General features: G+C 36.8%; 1 protein-coding gene across 4 annotated transcripts in view; it reads right to left on the reverse strand.

The window, feature by feature from the left end:
• Nucleotides 1-1,740: 1,740 nt before the first annotated feature.
• TRIM24 (tripartite motif containing 24) overlaps nucleotides 1,741-24,549 on the reverse strand; it is a 126,175-nt gene continuing 103,366 nt past the window's right edge. For 3 of the 4 annotated variants that reach the window (XM_027075559.2, XM_027075558.2, XM_053218035.1), the window contains exons 11-19: nucleotides 17,684-17,857; nucleotides 15,107-15,242; nucleotides 13,292-13,364; nucleotides 12,038-12,206; nucleotides 9,446-9,774; nucleotides 7,985-8,117; nucleotides 6,682-6,756; nucleotides 5,884-6,033; nucleotides 1,741-5,398 (exon numbers count right to left, since the gene is read on the reverse strand). In XM_027075559.2, coding sequence (XP_026931360.1) covers nucleotides 5,189-5,398; nucleotides 5,884-6,033; nucleotides 6,682-6,756; nucleotides 7,985-8,117; nucleotides 9,446-9,774; nucleotides 12,038-12,206; nucleotides 13,292-13,364; nucleotides 15,107-15,242; nucleotides 17,684-17,857 — 1,449 coding nt within the window. In that variant the 3' untranslated portion in view covers nucleotides 1,741-5,188. The remainder of the gene's footprint in view (nucleotides 5,399-5,883; nucleotides 6,034-6,681; nucleotides 6,757-7,984; nucleotides 8,118-9,445; nucleotides 9,775-12,037; nucleotides 12,207-13,291; nucleotides 13,365-15,106; nucleotides 15,243-17,683; nucleotides 17,858-24,549) is intronic. The other variant, XR_008296601.1, reaches the window with a different exon arrangement.

The raw sequence follows: 24,549 nt of genomic DNA on the forward strand, positions 1-24,549 counted from the left end.
ATTTTAATTGCATACAAAATTTGAGAAATCCTTCATAAACTCACGTGTACTGCTTACCCTCCTTACTAGTATTAGTCATTAGTAGAAATGGAAGTCAACATGTATCAAGTCACTTACCTGTAACAAGTTTTTTGGTTTCACAACTCGCTAAAAGGTAATCAGTCACGTAACTGCAATCTCTGTACAAAGAATATTTTACTTGATGCGATACGATAGGGGTTGAATTTGTTTGAACCTAATAGTTGTTGTTGTTGTTTTTTAAAAAGATTTTAAGTAATCTCAACACCCAACATGGGGCTCAAACTCACAGCCTCGAGATCAAGAGTCTGCTGCATGCTACACAGACTAAGCCAGCCAGGCGCCTGAACCTAATAGTTTTACAAATAGAAGAGAATGTGATTTGAGTCTCTTTAAGCATAGTCTACAATGGCAAAAAATCATTCCGTAACATGAATGCCAAAACCTTTAGACTTTCTGTACGTTGGGCTTTCTTAACACACACCCTCCTCATCAATAAATCCCTAAAATCGATTGGATTAGAGAACCAGCATTATTGTCAAAACATGGTGCCGCTTCTTGTTGCCATTCTTCTTCTTTCCTCTTTAAGAACACTTGATTTTCTTTGGAAAAATGCCACTTCTCAGGTCCACACATTCCCATTCCGAGGGTGAGAAGCACTTAACCGTGATTGATCTGTATATTCTATCCCCTCCCGTAAACAATAGCTGTGTTTTAATCATCAATAATGGAAAGATTCCTGGGGCACCTGGGTGACTCAGTTGGTTGAGCGTCTGAATTCACCTCAGGTCATGGTCTCATGGTTTGTGAGTTCGAGCCCCACTTTGGGCTCTGTGCTGACAGCTCAGGGCCTGGAGCCTACTTCGGATTCTGTGTCTCCCTCTCTCTCTCTGTTCCTCCCCTGCTCACACTCTGTCTCTCTCTCAAAAATAAATAAAGATTAAAAAAAATAAATAAATAATGGAAAGATTCCTGACTGGATTTTCTGGCTCACTTGTCTTAGGTTTAAAAGGCACTAGAGAGCATGGGTAAGGAATTCACTCCAGTATCCTGATAAATGGCAGAGTACATTAAAGTTGCCGGTTTTCCACATCACATTTGAAAATATGGGAAAGACAATTTTACAGAATGTTTAACTTGTAATTTTTAGGTAAGGGCTTTTTTTTTAGGACTCAAATTAGGACTTAATTATTCTACTTAAAAACTCAAGAATCAGATAGAAGTTTATTCCTCTACCCCTATCAAAAAGTAAGTTCTATTTAATATCCAACAGTGAGTTTTAAAAACAGTTGTAATTTTAGAGACTCAAAACTTGTTTACAGGTGAAATTAACATAGGTAAACTTTCAAAGTGACCTATCAAAGTCCCCACTCTGTCTTCCCTTCCTCTTCCAACAGGCTTTAGATAAGAATTTTTCATGGCATCTTTGGTTTTCCTACTTTGAGGGGAGTGGGAATCAGTGATTAAAGTTACCATACCCTTCCTGTTTGTAAAATTACTTTTTGCTTATTTTTTAAGGCTGGTGAAATGCATGTGTCAGAATTTTTTAAAAAGTTGTCCTATTATTTACAGACTAGTGGCTTATCCCTACATGTATCAGTTTTATAGAGGAACACACAAAGGTAGTAATGAAGCGAGACTCAAACTAGGTAAAATTCTACTGAATGACATATAGTAATTTTTCTATTAAAATTCCTTGTGGTAAAACATTCACAGTAAAAATCCATCGAAGCTAATTTTTATTAAAAAATCAAAGCACCAGATGCCCCCCCCGCCCCAAATTAAAAAAAAAAAAACAAAGACCAAACAACAACAAAGACTATTGCCTCAGATGTGCTTCACAAAAAGCAAATCTTTGTGAGGAAAGAAATCAATGGTCTGATTGGTTAGCATTTTTCTCACTCAAGAACATGAACTACCACCATGTGAATTATGACTTACTAAATACACACCCAAGAGGAAAGGGAAATATATGTAAAAAGATATCAATTGTTAATTTACATGAGGTTATAAAATATTTTTAAAACTATGTACATGTTATTTAAAAGGAGGACCTCTGTAAGAAACTAGATGGTTGAACTCATTGTCATGTCCATAATAATACCAATCAGATCACTCAATTTCTCTCATTCGTAACAGAAAATAAGCACGTCTTCTATTTACATCTAAAAACATTTTGCTCATAGGTAGCAACTTTAGGGATTCACGTTAATTTATGGATCAGGTTTCACCGAAGGAGGAATTCTTCCTTTCAGTGTCTAACTAGTCTGTCCATGGAACCCAAATTTACAAGTTAAGCACTGTCACAACATAGGAATTTGAAATGCAAATTCATAAATGGAGCAATCAGCTGAACTCACCCTTTTGATTGTGCAGCGAATCTTCCTGAAAGCATTGCTAAATTATACTGCATTTATATTATGGTGTAGGTGTAAAACATGGTGCCTATTCTTTAGCTTGGAAAAGCAAGTGAAACTACCAAGGGAAGAGGACATTTTCCTTTTAGCACATCCAGCATCCTACCCCTCCATCCAGAAAGGACAAGTGAGGCCTGTTAATTCAAAGGGCAAATAACTGCATTGCCTGAGGCTCATGTACAAATGTATTCTATATATGTTAGAATTGCCTTATGCCAAAAAGATCAGATGCTTGATGCATGGGAAAGCTCTTGATGAGCCGGACTTCGGTAAATCCCAGCGCCCACAAGATTTGTTCATTCACAAGCCTTGGCCAAAGGTGTGGTCATGTGATCACATTAGAGGGTCTTGTAGCTAAGACACTGGGCACTGGTTCTAAATTCAGAGGGAAATCACCGGGAGTTTTTGATCAGAGGTAAACACTGTAGTGTTTTAAGTTTAGGTCAAGGCTGCTTGAATCACACTGAACTTTTGGGAGATGGCTCTCTAAATGGGCACAGTTATTTAGGCTCACCTTATACCTTACTTCTATTAGAATTTCAGGACTATTTTGCTGGGATCCACCTGGGTACACAGGCACTTGTTAATTTAAGGTCACAGAACTTTAATCGTAAAGAGCATTACAAAAAGGCTGTTTGGAGAGACAAACACCTAGTTTTAATGTAATTTATATTATGTATGACTACAGGAAAGATGGTTCTTAACTGCCTTTCAATCAGCAAAAAAAATGGTAAAGGTGAATACTGTTTTTAAAAGATTAATATGACTGAATGTAACAGTGCAAGTTTTGGGCACATTAGTAGAAATTCTAGCTCAGATGCTAGAATTTAAGAAATTATATATATTTTTTCCCTTAAGAGCTACTTCTCTTTGTGATCCTCCTCAAAATTTGTCTGTATTGCTCTGTTTTACCTCAGGAAACAAGTATGGAAGAACAAACAGTCAAGAACGGTATTCTAAGTGCCAACAATAAACTTATTTGCAAAACCTCCGGAGTTGCTGTGCTAAAAATGCTGGAGCAAAAAAACAGACAATTAAAAGGTATATGCACTGTTATCAAAATTTGTTCAGCCTTTAGAGAATGTCAAATGCATCTTCACAACAATACAACAACTATTCTGAAACACACATTTGGAGAAGTGATTAAGACTTTGTAAGTGACATATTATGGACAAGACCTATCTTGAGAAGCTAATGTAACTAAATTATTTTCTCATATTTTATCTTTAGCAACACGTGAAAACCCAATGAATTAGCCACAGAATATTTTCAAATTGTCCATTTTAAGAAGTATTGCCTTGTGGAAAAAGCAAGTCCTCTAGGTCCAATCCGTGGGAGATGATACCATTCACAGCCTAAGATTCTTTCAGTTCAGCTATATTTTTATTCTGTCAGCCTAAAGAGAAAGATTTCCTCAATTAATGTTTCATAAAGGTTACTTTGAAAAAATTCATGTAAATATTTTGTCAAAGGTTAGAAGAGAAATATTGTGCCATTTGCCAGTCTATCTTATCTTAATTTAGTTTCCTTCTTTGACGCTGAACAAGCAAAAGGAATAAATGGATTATCAGTTCAACTAGTCAGGCCTGGCCCATTAGGAATATGCTTGCTCTCAGAAGATTAGTCTTCTGTATCTCTATCAGGAGAATGAAAATGAAATTCAGAATGAAGTCAGACATAAGATTCAATTTGAGGTTCTGACTTTTTAAAAGAAGGAAATATAAGCTTCAGAAAACATTACATTTTCCTTATAGTTCCCTTGAACTGCCCGCTCCTAAATTCCACAACACATTTTATTCCAAATTATAAAGATGAAAACCACCAAACTAGTCCCTTTCGGCGGAACTTATATTTAATGCTCAATAGGGTATACGTTGAAAAAGCCTCACATCAAATATGGCGCACACTGCGGTATTTCATGTCCAGGGTAGTTCCACTAACAGCCGTACTGCTAACAATGAGTCTTGTTATAAAAGGATCACCTGCACAGTTAAAAAGCAAACAACAAACTACACAGAGACACATAGCAAACCAAACACGTGTACGCTTACTTCCTCAGTGGAAGAAGTTATATTTAGAAATGTACGAAAAATGGCTTTGAACACCTGCTATACCAAACACTTCTACAGACAAGAAAAAACAAAACAAAACAAAAATCAAACATTTGTTTTCCTGCTTTTTCTTTAATACAGTTGCCATCTTACATTATATACTGTTAGGTGCCTCTTAATAGCATCTAATCTACTTTTTCGTTGCACCAGTCAGCATCCTAGGATAGAACTCTTATTACCACTCATGTTCACGGAGTACTGTTCGTAAGTACTAATTCATGGTTGGGCCATAATTAATGGATAGTGGTATTTTCTAAAAATGGATTAACGCACACATCCAAACCACATTAAATTTCCACTTAAGAGTTCATACATAGTCTATTTCCTTTCTATAGTTGCTATCACTCCAAATTATAGTTTTGAAATCCAAGAAGTGGGAAGAACGTCTTTTTGTTGTTGATGCTTCTTTCTTCTTTCCTTCCTTGCTCCCTCACTTTCATTCCTTTCCTTCTTTTTCTTTCTTTCTTAATAAGATTAAAAGAAATGGTTTATTAGGGAAATCAAAATCTAGTAAACATCAAAAACTTACAGATCAGAGTGGTCACAAACTCATTTTGTAATGATGTTAAAATTACTGACAAAATGTTTTTTAAAAACAAAAACAAAAAAATCTAAAAACCAGCACACGCCAATGGTGTTGCTTTATTTAAGCAACTGGCGTTCCTCTATGCTTTTGAGGCGTTTCTTCCGGGGCTGTACAAAGTCATCATCTGAGTCATCACTAAATTTATTATCTTCTGATTCATTCCTGAATTCTAGTTTAGGAAACTTTTTTTCTGGATAAAGGTTCTTTAGAAGTTCTTCAAAATAGCTTTCAAGTTTTATACCAGCATTGGCTACTTCTGAATCAGGCTGTTGGATAAAAATAAAAACATGAATTAAAAACAAACATCAATATTTTAACAGTCAACAGTCAATAAAATAAGTAAATTTCTCACATTTTTGTTCCCTTTTAACTCAAGTTTTGGGAAAGTATTTATGCATCATCAATGATGTAAAGTAAAATAATAGCCTGGGGCTAGACAAAGTCTAGAGAAGGTCAGATAAGAAGTAAATAAAAGGCTAGACTCATTTGGATTATTCTATAAGGGAGTGGTAACTACTTATTTTCTAAATTGTTTTCAAGTTGTCAGCTATAATTTGCATTTCCACTTACCATATAATAAACCTTGGATAGTAATGTGGATAAAGTTTTCCTAATTACCTTTCATTCTCTGACAAACTTGAACTTTCAGAAATTTATACTATCATTGGTAGATACTCATCTCTTTTGTTGATGAAGTGTTTGATTTAATATTACTTTCGCATTGCTATTGTTTTTTGTTTTTTCCTCTTACCTCATTGAATTCGGCACAGTTTTGAAAGATCAATCTAAAATCAGCTACAAAATCTTCAGGCTTTGTATACATGGAATAGTCTTCTTGTAGTCTCTTCTTGATGGTTGACAAGTCCATTGGATTTTTAATTATTCTATAATAATCAGGCACCTTTCAAAATAAATGAGATGCTGTAATAAAAATGACTAAATTCTACCTGTCCTAAATAAATTCTACAAGCAGGAACCTTTTATAAGCAATAGTACACACACCCACACCCACGCACGCACATATCCCTTCCTGTCTTGTTAAAGTCTACTTGGTAGTTGCAATCTGGGTTTGTATAAATCGAAATATGTACAAAGAATTTTGGGGGTCTTTATCTCAAATGAACAGTTTTTTCCCAACAGCTTAGGATACAGGACTAAGCCTCTTGAGAAACAACAGAAATCAGTCCGGAGGGGTGCCTGGCTGGGTCAGTTGTCAGAACATGCAACTCTTGATCTCAGGGTGATGAGTTCGAGCCCCATGTTGGGTGTAGAGATTACTTTAAAAAAATAAAATCTTAAAAAAAAAAAATCATTCCAGAGAATAGTAGGTAAGATGTATGAGACGAGAATATATAAGAAATGAATACAAGTTTTGGACCAGTTTGTGAACATTAAAGTGTATTCAAGATCAAAGCATTCTGTTTGTATTAATAAAACTATAAGATATGCATCAGATATAGGAAACTGACTATACATTCTCATAAATCAAGTTTCAAAAAAAAAAATCACCCTACTGTGTAAAAATGCACAAAGTGATATTAATACTTACAGTTAGAGGAACTGGATCTTGAAAAGCCAGGCTCATTTCATGGCAATAAAGAAATAAAAGTAGGCGTTCACACTTCTAAGCAAAAAAATAAAATTAAAAAATGTAATAAAATAATGAAATCACAACTTATTTTTAACAACAATGTCATGGGTTTCAAAATACTAGAATAAAAATTAAAGCCAGATAAATACAGGAAAAACATTGAAAGAATTTTCATCTCTTCAGTCATTTACTGTTTAATAGTTTGGGGTGTATGTGATATAGGAGAGCCATTCTTACAATTATAGGAACAACAAGTGTCATGAGCAACCTATTTGAACCTCTTTAAAAATAAGTTTCCACTTAACTCTCCAAATTGTATATTGGATTATTATAATTATTTTACATTTTATTTTATATTATTTATTTACTTATTTTTTTAATACAATTTGTTGTCAAATTGGCTAACACACAGTGTGTACGGTACGTTCTTGGTTTTGGGGGTAGATTCCCATGATTCATTGCTTATATACAACACTGTATATTGGATTATAATTAATAATCAACAAGAAGAGCATATGTATGTAATAGATCCAGAGGTGGAACCCTTCCTATGGTGTGTCCAGTCCCAAGGCTGCCTGTCTGAATGCAGAAGGTCCCATCGGCTAGTTTTCCCTGCGTAGGGGTTTATCCCAGTAAACGCAGTGTCGTGTTGGTAGTGTGTGTTTGGGCCCCTTCTTGCACAGTAACTTTCATATTGATTGTTTTACTTAATAATTTAGCAAAGGAACTTCTTTAGCACTAAAGAAGTGTTGATGTAGTAGCTTTTAATGTTAATTACAGTTAACTATATTAGGTGGCTTTGAGTTGTAAACCCAGTACCACTGGGTAAAAGAATGGAATTATTTCCAGGAAGAATAAATACGAAAACCCGTCTGTGGTGCCAATTCTCAACACATTAGGAAGAAAACTTATCTATAGTAAAAATAAAACAAAACAAATTTACTGAAGGTACACTAAATTTAAAACTCTGGACCACATAGAGGATACATGTTTTACCTTGTTCAAGTACAGTCTTTTAAGCTTCTAAAAAATGTATAGACAGTACTGTGATTTTTTTTTTTCATTTTAACCAGGAAAAGTCACAGGTTGTATCGCTTAAGATTCTTACGCTCTTGTGAAAAAACTAAAGAAAAAAGAGGTCAGCATAAAATTTTGAATATACACTTCTTTGACGAAAGGCACACCTGCATTACAATAATCCATCTAAACAAAAAAACTGTTTAGCTAACAGTCTAGGTTAGAAATGTTTAAAAAAACTTACCCTTTTATCTATTGGTGTTAATTTAACAAGGCCTTCACTTTTCTTTTTCTCTGAGTTGTGACTGGGAGCATCACAATCATATTCAACTTCTGGTTTAGATAAGTCCCGGCAGAAAGTACAAATCCACTCTCCACTGTTGGGGGATAGAGTATTTCTGAATTCCTTTTCTTTTTTTTTTAAAGTTTATTTTTATTTATTTTGAGAGAGATATAGAGAGCAAGCAGGGGAGGGACAGAGAGAGAGGGAGAAAATACCAAGCAAGCTGTGTGCTATCAATGCAGAGCCTGATGCAGGGCTTGAACTCAGGAACTATGAGGTCATGACCTGAGCCGAAATCAAGAGTCAGATGCTTAACTGACTGAGCCACCCGGGAGCCCCAGGAATTTCTGAATTCTTAATGCATCATTTCTCCCATCACCATCTCACTTTCCCACATCCTCCATACCATCTATGATACAGATTTATTTATTTGGCATGAATTTTTATCACTGAGAATTTACTGCATATCTACTATGTACACAGCACCATGCTGAGAGAGCTTAAGAGCAGAAATATAATACAAGGGCCTAAGTGGTAAACGTTAGGCAAGGAGGTATGAAACACTTACATGAAAGAAACACTTAAAAAAATAAACACACACATTAATTTATGGCTGATGTGAGGTACAACTGTTATTTTCCCCAAAATGATTCATGGAAAAGAAATGTTCTTGGTACTATTCTTGCAACTTTATTATTTAAAAAAATTTTTTTAAATGTTTACTTTTGAGAGAGAGAGAGAGAGAGAGAGAGACAACGAGAGAGCAAGTGAGAGCGAAAGAGAGCAAGAGAGAGAGAGTGACCAGGGGAGGAGCAGAGAGAGAGGGAGACACAGACTCTGAAGCAGGCTCCAGGCTCTGAGCTGTCAGCACAGAGCCCAACGAGGGACTCGAACCCACGAACTGTGAGATCATGCATGACCTGAGCTGAAGTGGGACGCTTAACCGACTGAGCCACCCAGGCGCCCCCATTCTTTCAACTTTAAATGTGGAATTAAATTTTAAAAAGTACAGCGTTCCAAGAACTAAAGAGATCAACGCAGTGGCCGCTCTTCCCCATCATCAGCAGCAGGAGCAGCATCTCAGAGTTGGTTGGAAAAGGTACTTGAGATATTTATAAATGATACAGCTCAATGCTTGGCAAAAACATGCAGTAACTGTGGCCATTGTTATGCGTAAGGATCACCGTTTTGTAGGGTAACCATCTGTAGTAATTCAAAGGACCGTTTTTTTTCCCTTCTTCTTTACAGAGTAGATTTTTGAGAGAAGTGCACAGAATGGGAAACAGAGTATCAAAGCCCCTATGCTGAAGAATCCATTTGTGTGAAGTGGGTTTTCACTGAAGTTTTTTACAAAATTACAACGAGCATCAATTATTATTTCTAGTGAAAGAATGTGGGAAAGGGAAGTAAGTGCCATCTTACCTTGGAAAATTTGCCAAGGTGGGCACATGACAAGAAAGATGAAACACTTTGGGACACTTCTCACAGCACAGGAGCTCCCCTCCATTCTGACAAACTGCACACCAGTCCTCATTGGGGTCGTCCTCTTTCCTGGTCTCTCCGACATGAACAGGTGACTTCTGGGAGGCATCCGGCCACTCCGACTTTCCATTGGAGGAATTTTCCTGGTGAAGTCCAGGTTGATCTCCTGTGCTATCAGGAGCATCTGACCTTAGCACAGACTCCTCAGAGGTAGAGCTCTGACTACTATTTAAGAGCAGGGAGGTGAGTATGCTCCTTGGATAGTTGGTCTGCAATGGAAAGAAGTTAAGAATATGTGTTTATTTCTCAAAATTGGCATTCTTCATTAGCACTGCTGCAATTCGGGACCGTAGACTGCTCTCTCATAGGCACCTGCTTACTTCAAAAGAATCTGTGAATATGTATGAGAACAGAAGAGGTTTCCTCTAATAGAGTCCCCAAAGGTAAAGAGGACCTGAATCTCTACCAAAAACTATCATCAAAATAGAAGATCAGCAGGGGTGCCTGAGCAGCTTGGTTGGTTAAGTGTCAGACTCAAGGTTTAGTTCATGAGATCAAGCCCCACGTTGGGCTCTGGGCTAACAATGCAGATCCTGCTTGGGATTTTCTCTCTCCCTCTCTTTCTGCCCCTCCCCTGCTCTTTCTCTCTCTCTCAAAATAAATCAATATTAAAAAAAATTATATCCAGACTCAAAATATGTCTACTGTTGGTTTTTCATTCATAGAAAAGTATTGTGCTTTAATTCTTATAATTAATTTCACTTCTGCAAGAGCTATTAATAACTTTAAGATGAATCTAAATTTTATGTTGGGGCCTGGGATGGTAAAATTTTTAATAACAACATCTATGATTTCCTTTAAACTTTTAATATTTAAAGTAATAAATGCAGATTTAGTTAAAAGCATGATTACATAATCTCATTCCTCAGAGGCAATTATTTTTAAATTATTTAGCTTTTCTTTTGCTATTTATTTTTAAATAACTTGCTTGTATTGTAATTTCTCAGATTTTCAATTTTAAACATATTTTCAGTCTTAAATGTGGGTATGTATATTCTTTATGATGGAAGATTAGATTTTTCCTTCCTGCCTCTCTACCCACTCCTTACACACATACACGCCACTCATGCCACTTTCTTAACGCTTTATGAAGTAAGTATGTATGTATGTATTTATTTGGTACCAGTATAACTTTATGGCCAACATCTATTCCAATTGGTCAGTATCACTGCTGCACTGGTTAAGTGTCCTGAAAAATCAATTTCTGGTTAAATTCATGTTCAGGTTATATCCTGATTATATTAGTTTTTAGTTAAATTTGTTTAATACAGGTGTTTGTTTATACCATTGTAAGTATAAATATTGTTCATCACATAACCACAGAATGTACTATGACTATACTTCCTTTTTTTGTCTTTTTGTTTTTACTGTGATTCAATTCTTCCTTCCTTCCTTCTTTCCTCTCCCTCTTCCACCCTTTTCTTTCATCTGCTTACTTTTCTAAATACTATATCTCTAAGTCATTCTCACAGCCTCCAGTAGGGTTATAAAATGCTTTCCAATACTGCCGAACATTTTTTTTTGCTCTTACATATATCCCTACGGAGTCTCCCATCCTCCCTGCTACAGGATGCACCAGGGGAGCTGTTGTACTGGGAAGTACTCTTTTTGTCTCTCTTCTGGGATCTTATGCCTCCTTTCTTGGTTCATTCCATTTTTGATGAAGCATACTTTCAAGTATCTTCTGGAGAATGAGTACATGAGAATTAAAATTTCTCAAACCTTGCATTTATGTCAAAAAATCTTTATTTAATCTTTATGCATGATTGAGAATTTGCCTGGGTGTAGAGTTCTGGCTATGAAATACTTTTGCTCACAATTTTGGTATTTCTCTTTTGTTTCAGATTCAAACATCCATTTTGAGGACTCGCTGCCATTATGTCTGATCCTTTGCATAAGGTGTTTTTTCCATCTAGAAGCTTTTAAAATCCTGGTATCCTGAAATTGATGATAATATAATTTGAGTCCTGGTTTCATTTAATGTTCTGTTATTTGGGTCCTTTCAATTCAGATGTGCATGCTTTTCAGTTACAGTAAATTTCCTTGTATTATTATTTTTTTTGCCAATTACCTTCCATGTGTTTTACTCAAATACCCAACCCCAAATGCCCCTGATTTTTCGAACTCTTCTCCCTATTTTCCATCCATCTTTTTCTTTTAATTTACTGAGAGAGGTCCTCAAACTTTTCAACCTTTAAGTTGACTATTTCCCTGTTTTTAAACATAACATTTTTTTAAAATTGATTTATTTATTTTGAGAGCATGAGTGGGGGACGGGCAGAGACAGAGAATCCCAACCAGTCTCCAGGCTAAGCACAGAGCCCAACATGGGGCTCAATCCCACGAACCATGAGATTGTGAGTGACGCTTAAGTGACTGAACCACCCAGGCGCCCCTCAACATAACATTTTTAACCTCCTATCTGCTAGTTACAAGTTTCTTTCATCCTATCCCCCAAACTGATATAATTACATTTTGAGGCCTAGATTCTTCATCGGATTCTTGTTTCACTATGACCACAGGAAAATCATAATTTTCAGGTGGTCCACTGTTTTCCTGTTTTATTCGGATTGGCTCCAACATGACCACCGGGACTTTGTGTGTGGAATCAGCTCCTGCTGGTTTGCTGGAAGAGCCAGAGCTGTAAGAGAGAGAGAGAGAAAAAACAAAAACATCAAAGAATGCTACCTTAAGTGTCTCAAAACAAAGCATAACGATAGCTTTTAGAAGTAATTCTGTATAACTTCACAGCAATGGTCACCATGTTCCATTATCACAATCCATGATAAATGACAGTGAGATGCAACCACTGCCTGCACACAGATGCCTGCACACAGCTTCCTGTATAAAAAACCTTTTACATATTAACCTATGTCATTAGTCACACTATACTTCTGGAAAGATATTTGAAAAGATTTAAATAAAACCCGAATCATAAGAAAACAGACTTGAATACTCTGAGGCTCTACAATTGGGCAGTCAGATTTTAATATCTCAGAACTATCTTTCCCACTTCCTTCTCTAGTCAGTGACAAAGAGCACTCTGGGCCCACATTAACGATTTACTGTCACAAAGTGTGAAGACAATTAACTAGAGATATAAACTGTTGGTGTTTGGCTATTTTAAAAAATGTACTGGGACAAAAACCCTTTACGGATACCCACAATGTTCTCATGGGATTAAAGGCAACATTTTTCTCTTGAGAGAATGTATCTTCCATATGATTAGCAAATAAGAACTGGGTTCACTAGGAGAAATCTGTAAGCATAAATAGATGAGCAAAGCAGTAAGCTGGGAGAGAATTTCAACAACTATGACTTTGTTTATTTTAAAGCAGACCTAATGTTTGGGCATTAAAAAAGTCAGAGAACATTGAAGTTAGTATAAAGTTATTGTTTCTTTTCCCCCTAAGTTTGTGTTTGTACATATCCTATATAGTGCAATCTGTTATACCTACTTCGTTTCAATTTCTTCCTTGCTATTAGGCTCAAGACAAACATATCATCCCCCCCAATTTTTGTATCTCTAAAGACACAATTATACTTTATTTACTTAACCCATTAATTAGTTTGTTAAATTATAACAATCATTGAAATTTTGATTTAAAAGTTAAAAATAAAGGAAGTCGTTCAAGATGTATTGAGTACCAAGAGCATGTTGAGCCCTGGCAAGAGAAATCTAATCAGAGATTTTATACACTAGAGGATAAGGTTAAGTCAGTTTACCTTCCTCGGCTCCCAACACTGGAGGCACTAGGTGAACGTATTGGTGGGTGAACACTAGTCATAGTAACAGGTCCTGGAGAAGAGGAAATCATTCACGTTCATAACATGAGTTAATGATTATGTGTGTCATTTCCTACTGAATATGCTCACTTAGCACTGGAACAAAATGGAATTATATAAAACAATAACCAGTTGTTGGACTCCCAGCCAAGTCTAACCCGGTTAGACTAGCGGAATTAAACCTCAGTACTCCTGGCATTTTGGGCCAGATAATTCTTTGTTGTGGGGGATCTCCGTGCACTGTGGATATTTAGCAGTATCTCTGGCCTCTACTAGTTATTAGATGCCAGTAGTATCTCTCCACATTTCCCACCCAGGGGTGTGACGATCAAAAATGTCTCCAGGGCCGCCTGGGTGGCTCAGGTGGTTAAGCATCTGACTTTGGCTCAGGTCATGATCTCATGGTTCATGAGTTGGAGCCCCACATAGGATTTTCTACTGTCAGCATGGAGCCCACTTTGGATCCTCTGTCCCCCTCTCTGCCCCTCCTCCGCTTGTTCTCTCTCTCTCCCCCTCTCTCTCAAAAACAAAAAACAAAAAACCAAACCAAACAAAACAAACCTTAAAAAAAAAAAAGTCTCCAAACAGAGTCAAATGTAAAGCAGGGCAAAATCTCAGTGAGGACACTAGTACTAGTGAAAGCTACAGACGACAACGAAAAGCAGTAGGTGCTGATGTAAAAGCAGTCCAAGACAGAAAGCCACACAGAGACCAATCAATGGAGACACCGAGACAACTATTCTACTAGGCAACGCATTAAGATACTTTGTCCAATGCCTAGCATACAGTCAGTTATGCGTAAATGTTAGTCTTAGTAATATTGTCAAAATGGTATCCAGAAATGTTCTGTCAAGTTACACTCCCGCCAGCTATGTATCAGAGTACTTCTCTTATCACATTCTTATCAATGAGTATTTTCACTATTTAAGTGTTTGCTAATTTAACAGAAATTATATCTTATTTTGATATTTATAATGACTACTAGTGACATTGAAACCCCCAAGTTACTGGCTATTTGTATTTCCTCTTTAGGGAATTATCTAGTCAAGTCCTTTGGCAATTCTGAGTATTTTCCTTAATCATTTATACAAACTTGTTATATAATTTAACAGTTTCTATGCCATATTTGTCAACAGTGTTCTTCCATTTTGTTTGTATGTGTTTTAAATAAGCATCTCCTTTTATATTGTGTAACTGTCTTATGTTTGTGTGACTGATGAACCTTCAGAAATTCTCCTCTCTCCATATTTTGTTCTAAGGCACCTATTTTGCCAACATCTGTGAGTAGTATTAGGTGAACAGGATTAGGGAGAGTGCTTCTCTCTTAAAGGAAATGAGTAGGTATGTTAAAAATTCTTAAACATCAATTACACACACACACACACACACACACACACACACACACAACCCACCAAAGAAGAGACTGACACTGATAAATTTTGACCCTAGGCAACTTACATCCAAAAATATACCATATCACAGGAAAACTTATCAAAAAGAGTAAGTATAATACTAATTTCCTCCTAGGAATGCTCTAATGCCTACCAGTTTTGTTGAAATTAAAAAGGTACAGAGGTTTAAACTTTGCTTCCCACCTTGAAAGTAGACTAAATTTAAACAGTGCCCAAAACTCAGACTCATTTTAATCATCCAAGAAAAGGGTGGAGGGCAGAGGTGAGGGACGAGGGTAATTATGAGTAAAAAAAAAAAAAAAAAATGGGAAAACACCCCAAAGTCAAAGGAAGCTCACTTTACCTGCAAGGCCTGGAGATGGCACGGATGAGTTTGGTGACTGGACGGTTCTGTTTGAGGGTGGTCTTGGCTGGCCATGATCTATACTGGTATCTTTCCTCACAATATTGTCCAGCATAATAGTACTTGAACAGTCAATCTTATAAGAAACGAAATTATTTCACAACATCCCGACTTTGCAAGTTAAAAGCTACTTTAAATTTAAAAGAAAACTTTAATAGTTTAATTACTATCAAGTAATGAAGTATATAAGTATCATATTTAAGAAGTTCTGATGTATATTTTCCCTATAAACAATCTTGAAAAAAGCTTTTATTCATCTTAATGGTCCATCTTAGTAAATATACTGAAGACATACTATTTCAGAAGTTATGAGGAAGGAGAAAGGAGTATCATGTATCATTCACACCCTTAAAAACTCAAACAAAAAAATATATAACTTATTTAAAAATAACAAAAAGTAACCCCCCCCCCCAAAAAAAATAGCGCAGTTTTACATTTTTGCAAGTTTCTTTAGTGTCTGGCTTAATTAATAGCCAAAAGGATTCTTTTATGTGCATAAGAACATAAGCACATTGTGATGTGTGGTTCTGGTTGAAGAATATGAAGAAAATCTGGCCTTACACAGGAAGGACCTTGTGTAGTATCCTCTGAAAGGGTGGTCACTGATTCACACTGCTGAGAACTCGTCTCTGGTATGCACTACGTAGATGAAATAAGCCCACACATAGCATATTTCTAGAACACTAATCTCACCTGAGTACATTACTATTATTTCATAGGGGAAAATGGGTCCTTCAAAGATTCTTGCTTTAATGTAACAGGTATACAGGTAACACTTCTTTTCCAACTGATCACTCAGCTAAAATAATGCTACACTTCTACTAAATAAGACTTTAATTCTTTATTTTATTTTTAATGTAATTTATTGTCAAATTGGCTTATATACAACACCCAGTGCTCATCCCAACAAGTGCTCTCCTCAATGCCCATCACCCATTTTCCCTCCCATGCCGTAACCCCTGTCCACCCTCAGTTTGTTCTCTGTATTTAAGAGTCTCTTGTGGTTTGCCTCCATCCCCCTCTGTTTCTATTTTCTCCCTCCCTTCTCCCATGGTCTTCTGTTAAGTGCCAAGTAGTATTCCATGGTATATATAAACCACATCTTCTTTATGGAAAGACTTTAATTCTTTAGATGCAAATACTTTTCATGCTTAAATAGACCATTTATTTCTCAAAAATGTCTTTGTGATTAAAATCAAGTTCAATTCTCTAACATAGTTCCAGCCTTTCTGAACTAGGATTCTACAAGAGACTTAATTCCTACTGTCCTAGGGCACAGATTGTTTATGATGAATCTACTTTTCCTTCTCCATCTAGAATAGTGCTACTTATGAACCATCTTTGGGGGGACTGAGAAAACGGTCACTCAAATCAGCTTCTTTATTCTATGGTTCAGCTGAAGAATTTCAGTTGAGCAAGGCTGGTAGACAAAGGTTCACCTCTATCTGAGGACTGCAGAGAAAAGGCCAGAAGGACGATTTGTGCTTTCTGTGGGTCCTCTTCAGGGGAGGGGGAAAGTACACAGGGTCATTTATGTTTAATAATCTTTTGGCAATACCTTGGCCAATACTTTTCAGAGTGTGAAATGTACTGGAATGTGAGTGGATCTATTGAATCTTAACGTAAGGAAAGTTATTTACACTGTGAGTTAATCCTAAAAGCTAAGGTAAAATTATAGGAATGAGACAAAATTAGTTTTCCCATATATTACCTATGAATGAAAAATACATGTCCTTTACCCATTTAAAGTATATGCAATTATTTAAAAAATGAAATAACTCTGGTAAGGTTAATGATGCAACTAAATAATTGATCTCAGTAACCTGAAAAACCAACTAAATAATGAAAATAAAAAATTTATTTTACCATCTGATCAGATGTTTCTTTAAAGTTTTAATGTTTGTGTCACAATTCTATAACCTTGTAGGATAAGGAAAGGTAAAACAAGTATCAACTTATATGGAGATCTACCTATAGGATGTTTTATTTTCTGCCTTTGGAAAAGATTTTTTAGAAAGTCATATTGGTAAAGTTAGTGAGTAAATGTATTTAATTTAAATATAAAATAAACCAGAGCTAATCGTGCACTGGCCAGTATAATCTGGGAGAAAATGTTTTCATTTCCATTGTTAAACTTGTCTCCATCTCTTCTGATGTTTTAAATCCCAGCCTCCCCAGCCCACCGTATCCTTATTCTAATACAGCACATTCCAACATTCACCTTTCCAGTACCTCTTTCCCAGGTCCTTACTTCCCAGCTTTCCCAGCTTAGATTCCAGAGTCCATCACTATAATCATTAATTTATAACATGTTTAACATCAGTGCCATGAAAGATGTCCTCTATATACGTTTAAGGGCTTATCTTTTTATTTTTCCTGCTGTTTTATTTCTAAAGAAGAAAAATAATTTCTAACACCCAACACACAACCTATCATCTGACTAACTCAAGCCTTTTACCAGGTAAATTCACTTGAAATTTTCGAAACATTCTTAGTATAAATGTTATGTATACTTACATCTGGAAGAGAAGGAAGATTATAAGAGCCTCCCACTGGTGAGCTCAAATCAATCATAGGTGAGCCGAAAGCCTTTGCATCATATCCTGCTGCACTCGTAATGGTAGGACTAGAAGGAGTAGAGGAGGTGCTGCTGGTGGTTGATGGGGCAGCCTGCCCACTGCTGATCTGCCACTATAGTAGCAACAAAGGAGGAAGGGGGTCTATTAGCAGGCCAAAGCGTAACATGTCCTACTAATCTCTGTTCCTTTGTTACAAAACAAAGTAGAAGACACATTTCTGCTATCTGAATTCAACTATAATTTGAATGGAAGGCAAGGAGGGACAGGAATGTATAATTTTCATTAATCCTGTCCAAAAATAAAAAATAAAAAGCAGATTACATATATATATATGTATATATATACACACATATATGTATATACATATATATGTATATATATGTATATGTATATATACATATATGTATACATGTATATACATATATGTATATATATGTATATATGTATATGTATATACATATGTATATATATGTATATGCATATGTATATATACATATATACATATATATGTATATGTATATATATGTATATATACATATACATATATATATATATGTATGTATATATTACATATATTTAACCAGAAAACAGTTGGCATGTATCAGAAAACCACAACATCCAATCCTGAAAAGCTAACACATAGGGGGTGGGCGGGAACATAAGCACATAGAACTTCAAGGTAAAGATGGAAGGCTAAAAATATACATTTTCTTCTGTCCCCACCTGAGACACTTGAAACTAAATAACAGTTTGCACATATTGCAGAACCCCTAAGAGCTTGGAAATTAAAAGCATGAGAGGTAAAGCTGGGGCTGAAAACAGGATGATCTGCTGAGAGTTTGTTTAAGAAGCACTGAGGCTCATGTTCCTTTCCCACTTTACTGTAGTTACCCCAAGATAATACAGACTTCCTCCATTTCCACAGATAAAGGCTGGAAGTTTATTCTCTAAAATAGAGAAAACTGTGTCTTTGGATTGAAGGGCACCAGGTTCATCTGAAGGCAGAGACGTACTGCCCTGAAAATGAAGATTATGAAGCCACACTGACACTGAATGCTGAGCTTCCCTCCCCCACCCCCAACTCTGCCACTGGCCCCCACCAATCTGCTTACCCAAGCTGGCTTCAAGGTGCAGCCAGGCCCTGAATTTTAGGCAGACGACAGAAAGACGCTTTGGGAACTGGACCAGTCTAGGAAGTACAACTTAAAGATTGTGACACTAAGAATTCTCCCAATAAATCTACCTCGTAGCCTTAAAACTAGAGTGAAACCTCAAACATCAAACATTAGCTCTAGACCCAGGCTTGCAGGATTTTTTTTTAACACTCATTTCTTATATACGAAGAGGTAATTAAACATAAACAACTGAGGAAACTCTTATCATTTAACACACTAAGATAATAGCAGAATACTAGGAATGAGAAGAGATGAACCATGCTGCTCTCCACAATTTACTTCAAAGCCTATGAAAAAATAAGACTTGACTGATATATGGAAGAATAAATGGCTATATGATTAGTAAGTGAGAAGCCAAATAGAACAATTAGTCCCTGACACAACTCTTTTAGCTGTTGTGTTTGAAAATTTTTGTAATAAAATATAGGGGAAAAGGAAAGCAACTAAGAGGTATCTCAGGACTATACAAGGGGGAAAAAATCCCCAAATACAACAATATATGGACTACATTATACAGAGTGATAGTGTGACAGGCATTCCAATTTTGAAAAATCTAATTTGTATTCCTCACTGAAAACACTGTATAAAGAAACCTGTGAATGTCATCTTTACCACCTACCTACTCCTCATGTCCATCCGTCTCTTCCTGTGCCCTCTGCCAACTTCCCTCCTTCAGAATAATCATAGTTATGGACGATGTATATCTTTCCAAGGTTTATTTTTTTAAAAAACCCCTCCCCACCCCCCACCCAACCAGAAAAATGAGATAATACCCTACAAAAATTCTATAATGTTTTTTTCCATATAACATCATCTATACATTACTGCATTTTCTCAATTGCTGAACATATTCCCCTATGCAAGTGTACTATAATTTGTTAATTTAATCTGTTGATTAAATTTATTATCTATATTATCTCCTAGTTTATTTATTTATTCATTCATGTTTAGATTTTTGACCAGGAAACATATTTTTAATGTGTATTTTTGAGACAGAGACAGAGTGTGAGCGGGGTAGGGGCAGAGACAGAGACACACACAGAATCTGAAGCAGGCTCCAGGCTCTGAGCTGTCAGTACAGAGCCCCACGTGGGGCTCGAACTCACAAGCCAGGAGATCATGCCCCGAGGTGAAGTCAGAAGCTCAACCTATTGAGCCACCCATGCGCCTGGGACCAGGAAACGTTTTTTTTTTCCCAATATATGAAATTTATTGTCAAAATGGTTTCCAAACAACACCCAGTGCTCATCCTAAAAGGTGCCCTCCTCAATACCCATCACCCACCCTCCCCTCCCTCCCACCCCCCATCAACCCTCAGTTTGTTCTGTTTTTAAGAGTCTCTTATGCTTTGGCTCTCTCCCTTTCTAACCTCTTTTTTTTTTTTTCCTTCCCCTCCCCCATGGGTTTCTGTTCAGTTTCTCAGGATCCACATAAGAGTGAAAACATATGGTATCTGTCTTTCTCTGTATGGCTTATTTCACATAGCATAACACTCTCCAGTTCCATCCACGTTGCTACAAAGAGCCATATTTCATTCTTTCTCATTGCCACATAGTATTCCATTGTGTATATAAACCACATCTTCTTTATCCATTTGTCAGTTGATGGACATTTAGCCTCTTTCCATAATTTGGCTATTGTTGAGAGTGCTGCTATCAACATTGGGGTACAAGTGCCCCTATGCATCAGTACTCCTGTATCCCTTGGGTAAATTCCTAGCAGTGCTATTGCTGGGTCATAGGGTAGGTCTATTTTTAATCTTCTGAGGAACCTCCACACTGTTTTCCAGAGCAACTGCACCAGTTTGCATTCCCACCAGCAGTGCAAGAGGGTTCCCATTTCTCCACATCCTCTCCAGCATCTATAGTCTCCTGATTTGTTCATTTTGGCCACTCTGACTGGTGTGAGATCTGAGTGTGGTTTCGATTTGTATTTCCCTGATGAGGAGCAACGCTGAGCATCTTTTCATGTGCCTGTTGGCCATCCGGATGTCTTCTTTAGAGAAGTGTCTATTCATGTTTTCTGCCCATTAGTTCACTGGATTGTTTTTCGGGTGTGGAGTTTGGTGAGTTCTTTATAGATTTTGGATACTAGTCCTTTGTACGATAGGTCATTTGCAAATACCTTTTCCCATTGGGTTGGTTGCCTTTTAGTTTTGGTGATTGTTTCCTTTGCTGTGCAGAAGCTTTTTATCTTCACGAGGTCCCAGGAGTTCATTTTTGCTTTTAATTCCCTTGCCTTTGGGGATGCGTCGAGTAAGAATTGCTACGGCTGAGGTCAGAGAAGTCTTTTCCTGCTTTCTCCTCTAGGGTTTTGATGGTTTCCTGTCTCACATTCAGGTCCTTTATCCATTTTGAGTTTATTTTTGTGAATGGTGTGAGAAAATGGTCTAGTTTCAACCTTCTGCATGTTGCTGTCCAGTTCTCCCAGCACCATTTGTTAAAGAGACTGTCTTTTTTCCATTGGATGTTCTTTCCTGCTTTGTCAAAGATGAGTTGGCCATACGTTTGTGGGTCTAGTTCTGGGGTTTCTATTCTATTCCATTGGTCTATGTGTCTGTTTTTGTGCCAATACCATGCTGTCTTGATGATTACAGCTTTGTAGTAGAGGCTGACGTCTGGGATTGTGATGCCTCCTGCTTTGGTCTTCTTCTTCAAAATTAGGCTATTCGGGGCCTTTTGTGGTTCCATATGAATTTTAGGATTGCTTGTTCTAGTTTCGAGAAGAATGCTGGTGAAATTTTGATTGATATTGCATTGAATATGTAGATAGCTTTGGGTAGTATTGACATTTTGACAATATTTATTCTTCCAATCCATGAGAACGGAATGTTTTTCCATTTTGTTATATCTTCTTCAACTACCTTCATAAGCTTTCTATAGTTTTCAGCATACAGATCTTTTACATCTTTGGTTAGATTTATTCCTAGGTATTTTATGCTTCTTGGTGCAATTGTGAAGCGGATCAGTTTCTTTATTTGTCTTTCTGTTGCTTCATTGTTAGTGTATAAGAATGCAACTGATTTCTGTACATTGATTTTGTATCCTGCAACTTTGCTGAATTCATGTATCAGTTCTAGCAGACGTTTGGTGGAGTCTATCGCGTTTTCCATGTATAATATCATGTCATCTGCAAAAAGTGAAAGCTTAACTTCATCTTTGCCAATTTTGATGCCTTTGATTTCCTTTTGTTGTCTGATTGCTGATGCTAGAACTTCCAACACTATGTTAAACAATAGCGGTGAGAGTGGACATCCCTGTTGTGTTCCTGATCTTAGGGAAAAAGCTCTCAGTTTTTCCCCATTGAGGATGATGTTAGCTGTGGGGTTTTCATAAATGGCTTTTATGATGTGTAAGTATGTTCCTTCTATCCCAACTTTCTCGAGGGTTTTTATTAAGAAAGAATGCTGAATTTTGTCAAATGCTTTTTCTGCATCGATTGACAGGATCATACGGTTCTTTTCTTTTATTAATGTGATGTATCACGTTGATTGATTTGTGAATGTTGAACCAGCCATGCAGCCCCGGAATTAATCCCACTTGATCATGGTGAATAATTCTTTTTATATGCTGTTGAATTCGATTTGCTAGTATCTTATTGAGAATTTTTGCATCCATATTCATCAGGGATATTGGCCTGTAGTTCTCTTTTTTTACTGGGTCTCTGTCTGGTTTAGGAATCAAAGTAATACTGGCTTCATAGTATGAGTCTGGAAGTTTTCCTTCCCTTTCTATTTTTTGGAATAGCTTGAGAAGGATAGGTATTATCTCTGCTTTAAACGTCTGGTAGAACTCCCCTGGGAAGCCATCTGGTCCTGGACTCTTATTTGTTGGGAGATTTTTGATAACCGATTCAATTTCTTCGCTGGTTATGGGTCTGTTCAAGCTATTTCCTCTGATTGAGTTTTGGAAGAGTGTGGGTGTTTAGGAATTTGTCCATTTCTTCCAAGTTTTCCAGTTTGTTGGCATATAATTTTTCATAGTATTCCCTGATAATTGCTTGCATTTCTGAGGGATTGGTTGTAGTAATTCCATTTTCATTCATGATTTTATCTATGTGGGTCATCTCTCTTGTTTTTGAGAAGCCTGGCTAGGGGTTTATCAATTTTGTTTATTTTTTCAAAAAACCAACTCTTGGTTTCATTGATCTGCTCTACAGTTTTTTTAGATTCTATATTGTTTATTTCTGCTCTGATCTTTATTATTTCTCTTCTTCTGCTGGATTTAGGCTGTCTTCGCTGTTCTGCTTCTATTTCCTTTAGGTGTGCTGTTAGATTTTGTATTTGGGATTTTTCTTGTTTCTTGAGATAGGCCTGGATTGCAATGTATTTCCCTCTCAGGACTGCCTTCGCTGCCTCCCAAAGCGTTGGGATTGTTGTATTTTCATTTTCATTTGTTTCCATATATTTTTTAATTTCTTCCCTAATTGCCTGGTTGACCCATTCATTCTTTAGTAGGGTGTTCATTAACCTCCATGCCTTTGGAGGTTTTCCAGACTTTTTCCTGTGGTTGATTTCAAGCTTCAGAGCATTGTAGTCTGAAAGTATGCATGGTATGATCTCAATTCTTGTATACTTATGAAGGGCTGTTTTGTGACCCAGTATGTGATCTATCTTGGAGAATGTTCCATGTGTACTCAAGAAGAAAGTATATTCTGTTGCTTTGGGATGCAGAGTTCTAAATAGATCTGTCAAGTCCATCTGATCCAATGTATCATTCAGGGCCCTTGTTTCTTTATTGACCGTGTGTCTAGATGATCTATCCATTTCTGTAAGTGGAGTGTTGAAGTCCCCTGCAATTACCACATTCTTATCAATAAGGTTGCTTATGTTTGTGAGTAGTTGTTTTATATATTTGGGGGTTTCCGTATTCGGTGCATAGACATTTATTATTGTTAGCTCTTCCTGATGGATAAACCCTGTAATTATTATATAATGCCCTTCTTCATCTCTTGTTATGGCCTTTAATTTAAAGTCTAGTTTGTCTGATATAAGTATGGCTACTCCAGCTCTCTTTTGACTTCCTGTAGCCTGATAAATAGTTCTCCATCCCCTCACTTTCAATCTGAAGGTGTCCTCAGGTCTAAAATGAGTCTCTTGTTGGGGCGCCTGGGTGGCGCAGTCGGTTAAGCGTCCGACTTCAGCCAGGTCACGATCTCGCGGTCCGTGAGTTCGAGCCCCGCGTCGGGCTCTGGGCTGATGGCTCAGAGCCTGGATCCTGTTTCCGATTCTGTGTCTCCCTCTCTCTCTGCCCCTCCCCCGTTCGTGTTCTGTCTCTCTCTGTCCCCAAAAAAATAAACGTTGAAAAAAAAATTAAATGAGTCTCTTGTAGTCAGCAAATAGATGGGTCTTGGTTTTTTTTTAATCCATTCTGATACCTGTCTTTTTGTTGGCGCATTTAGTCCATTTACGTTCAGTGTTATTATACAAAGATATGATTTAGAGTCATTGTCATGTCTGTAGGTTTCATGCTTGTAGTGGTGTCTCTGGTACTTTGTCTCACAGGATCCCCCTTAGGATCTCTTGTAGGCCTGGTTTAGTGGTGATGAATTCTTTCAGTTTTTGTTTGTTTGGGAAGACCTTTATCTCTCCTTCTATTCTAAATGACAGATTTGCTGGATAAAGGATTCT

This window comes from Acinonyx jubatus, chromosome A2, assembly GCF_027475565.1.
Source record: "Acinonyx jubatus isolate Ajub_Pintada_27869175 chromosome A2, VMU_Ajub_asm_v1.0, whole genome shotgun sequence".
Lineage (NCBI taxonomy): Eukaryota > Metazoa > Chordata > Mammalia > Carnivora > Felidae > Acinonyx > Acinonyx jubatus.